This window comes from Merops nubicus, unplaced genomic scaffold (genome assembly GCF_000691845.1).
Source record: "Merops nubicus isolate BGI_N331 unplaced genomic scaffold, ASM69184v1 Scaffold43483, whole genome shotgun sequence".
Classification (NCBI taxonomy): Eukaryota; Metazoa; Chordata; class Aves; order Coraciiformes; family Meropidae; genus Merops; species Merops nubicus.
Window position 1 is genome coordinate 1 of NW_008599024.1, and position 2,180 is coordinate 2,180.

The 2,180-nt window shown below is 50.1% G+C and overlaps 1 protein-coding gene across 1 annotated transcript; it reads left to right on the forward strand.

The window, feature by feature from the left end:
• Positions 1-10: 10 nt before the first annotated feature.
• LOC103769998 (dnaJ homolog subfamily A member 1) lies at positions 11-1,693 on the forward strand (the record flags this gene model as incomplete). The annotated part of the gene is made up of 3 exons (XM_008937244.1): positions 11-205; positions 1,268-1,372; positions 1,466-1,693. Coding segments are annotated over exons 1-3 (391 nt in total), but the record flags the coding sequence as incomplete, so codon positions are not given.
• Positions 1,694-2,180: the final 487 nt, after the last annotated feature.

A 2,180-nucleotide genomic window follows, 5' to 3' on the forward strand; every position in this document is an offset into this window, starting at 1 on the left:
GCCTGAGCCACAACGTGTGTGTCGCAGTTCAAGCAGATATCCCAAGCGTACGAAGTGCTGTCGGACCCGAAGAAGAGGGAGCTGTATGACAAAGGAGGCGAGCAGGCTATCAAAGAGGGTGGCTCTGGTGGCGGATTCGGGTCGCCCATGGACATATTCGATATGTTCTTTGGCGGCGGTGGGAGGATGCAGAGAGAGAGACGAGGTAACGTGCTATCTGCCGACACTCTCCCGAACTTTACAGCGTGAGTCCTGCGGTAGGCAGAGTCCCAGTCTCTGAGGAGAATGCTGCAAGACTTTAAGTAGTGTAAAAGTGAAGGTACGGGCTTGGTCTCAAAGTCGGAGCAGACGTTGTCCCCAGCCCTTAACACAGCTGAAACGAGTGGGTGAGAGCTGTGGTAGCCATACAGTGGTAGTTTGGTCCCTCGTGCGTTGTCTCGTGTTAATCACTAACCAGATGCAAGGTTTGGAAAGCCCTTATCTGAGCCCAAGCGCAGCTGCTAGTAGACTGAATAGGGAACGAAAGAGTAAGGTACCTGAAAATGATATCTGAACTCAGTTACCGTGAGCGTTGTGGCCAAATGCGAGTCTGGTCTTTTAACTGCAAGTGACTGCGTCTAAGTAGGGCAGCCAAATCAAATTCCGCCTGTGAAACCTCTTTGTTTTCTTGTGTTGCTCAGTGGATTTGAGTTGAAGCTGCAGTAAAATGCTGCTCAGAAATTAAAAGTCCAGATTAATCACACTGGGAAAGACTCTAGTGTTAAGTAAACTAGTTTAAAGAGGGTGCTGACCCCGTCGCTTCTTATTGTGGGTCTGGTGACACCGGGAAGGAAAAAGGGTTTTAACTGCTCAATTCAGTTTATGGAAAGTCCCTTGGGGAGAGGAAGAAAGTACTTTGCCGAGTCCAGGCAGTTTCTCCAACTTCCTCATAGGGGAGAATTTCAGTCATTTGGTTAAAACTCCAGTCCTGCATTGTAAAATGTAAATGTCTGTGGTTCTGTGTATTGTTGTTTCTGTTTGTCCTGTCGCAGGAGAGTCCCTGACTTAGTCTAGCAGAGAAGCATTATGGGCAGAGCGATGAGAACTGTTAACTGGTTTGACTTCAGATGGGAATGGGCTGTTGTTTAATAGCAGCAAAACAAGATGAAGCAGGGTGCTGAGGCTCAGGGGCTCAGGTTGTGCGTGTTGGGCACAGTGATGTGAGAAGGTTGCTGTTTCTCGGAGACTGATCTTTCAAACTTGAGTGAGCACCCGTGTTCTTTTGCAGGCAAAAACGTGGTCCATCAGTTGTCCGTGAGTCTAGAGGACATGTACAATGGTGCAACAAGGAAGCTGGCGTTGCAGAAGAACGTTATCTGTGACAAATGTGAAGGTGACCGAGGAACACAAACACAAGTTGCTTCCAAAGCTTCCCTGAGTCTGTTCTGGCAGTGCGTAACCACTTGTCTCCAACTTTAATTCTCAGGTCGTGGCGGCAAGAAGGGTGCCGTAGAGTGCTGTCCTAACTGCAGAGGAACAGGCATGCAGATCAGAATTCACCAGATTGGGCCAGGAATGGTGCAGCAGATCCAGTCTGTGTGCATGGAGTGCCAGGGGCACGGGGAGCGCATCAGCCCCAAGGACCGCTGCAAGAGCTGCACGGGCAGAAAAATCATTAGGGAGAAGAAGATACTAGAAGTTCACATTGACAAAGGTGAGGTGTTTCCTGGGACGAGGCTTTGAGCTGGGATGTACTGACTGGCTTTGCAGCACTAAGGCACAAGTGTTAGCAGATGCTGGGTGCTGGCCTGGTGAGTAATGCTGCCGAGTGCGTATCCAGCAATGTTTTCTGTTGCTGCCTGTAAAAAGTAAGAGGGTTGCTTTTAGGGGAGGTTGATGACTTCAGTGTTCACATCTGATACCTGTTTACCTAACTAAGTGAATTCTGAAGCCTGCAGTACTGTGAGCAGTGAACTGTGTTGGAGCAGGCTCGGAAGCATGGGTCTCGGTCAGGTACCTGTGCCAGTCAAACCAAAACTCCGCTTGCTGGTTCAGCTCCCCCAGTGAATTTTCCCTGCCTGTAGGGAAGCTGCAGACTCCGATCACTTCTACTGTGGTTCAGTGTGAAGGGGAACCAGGTCTGCTACAGTAACGGGGCGTGCAGCGGGTGCAGAGCCCCCGTGCTGGGAGCTCTGGGCTGT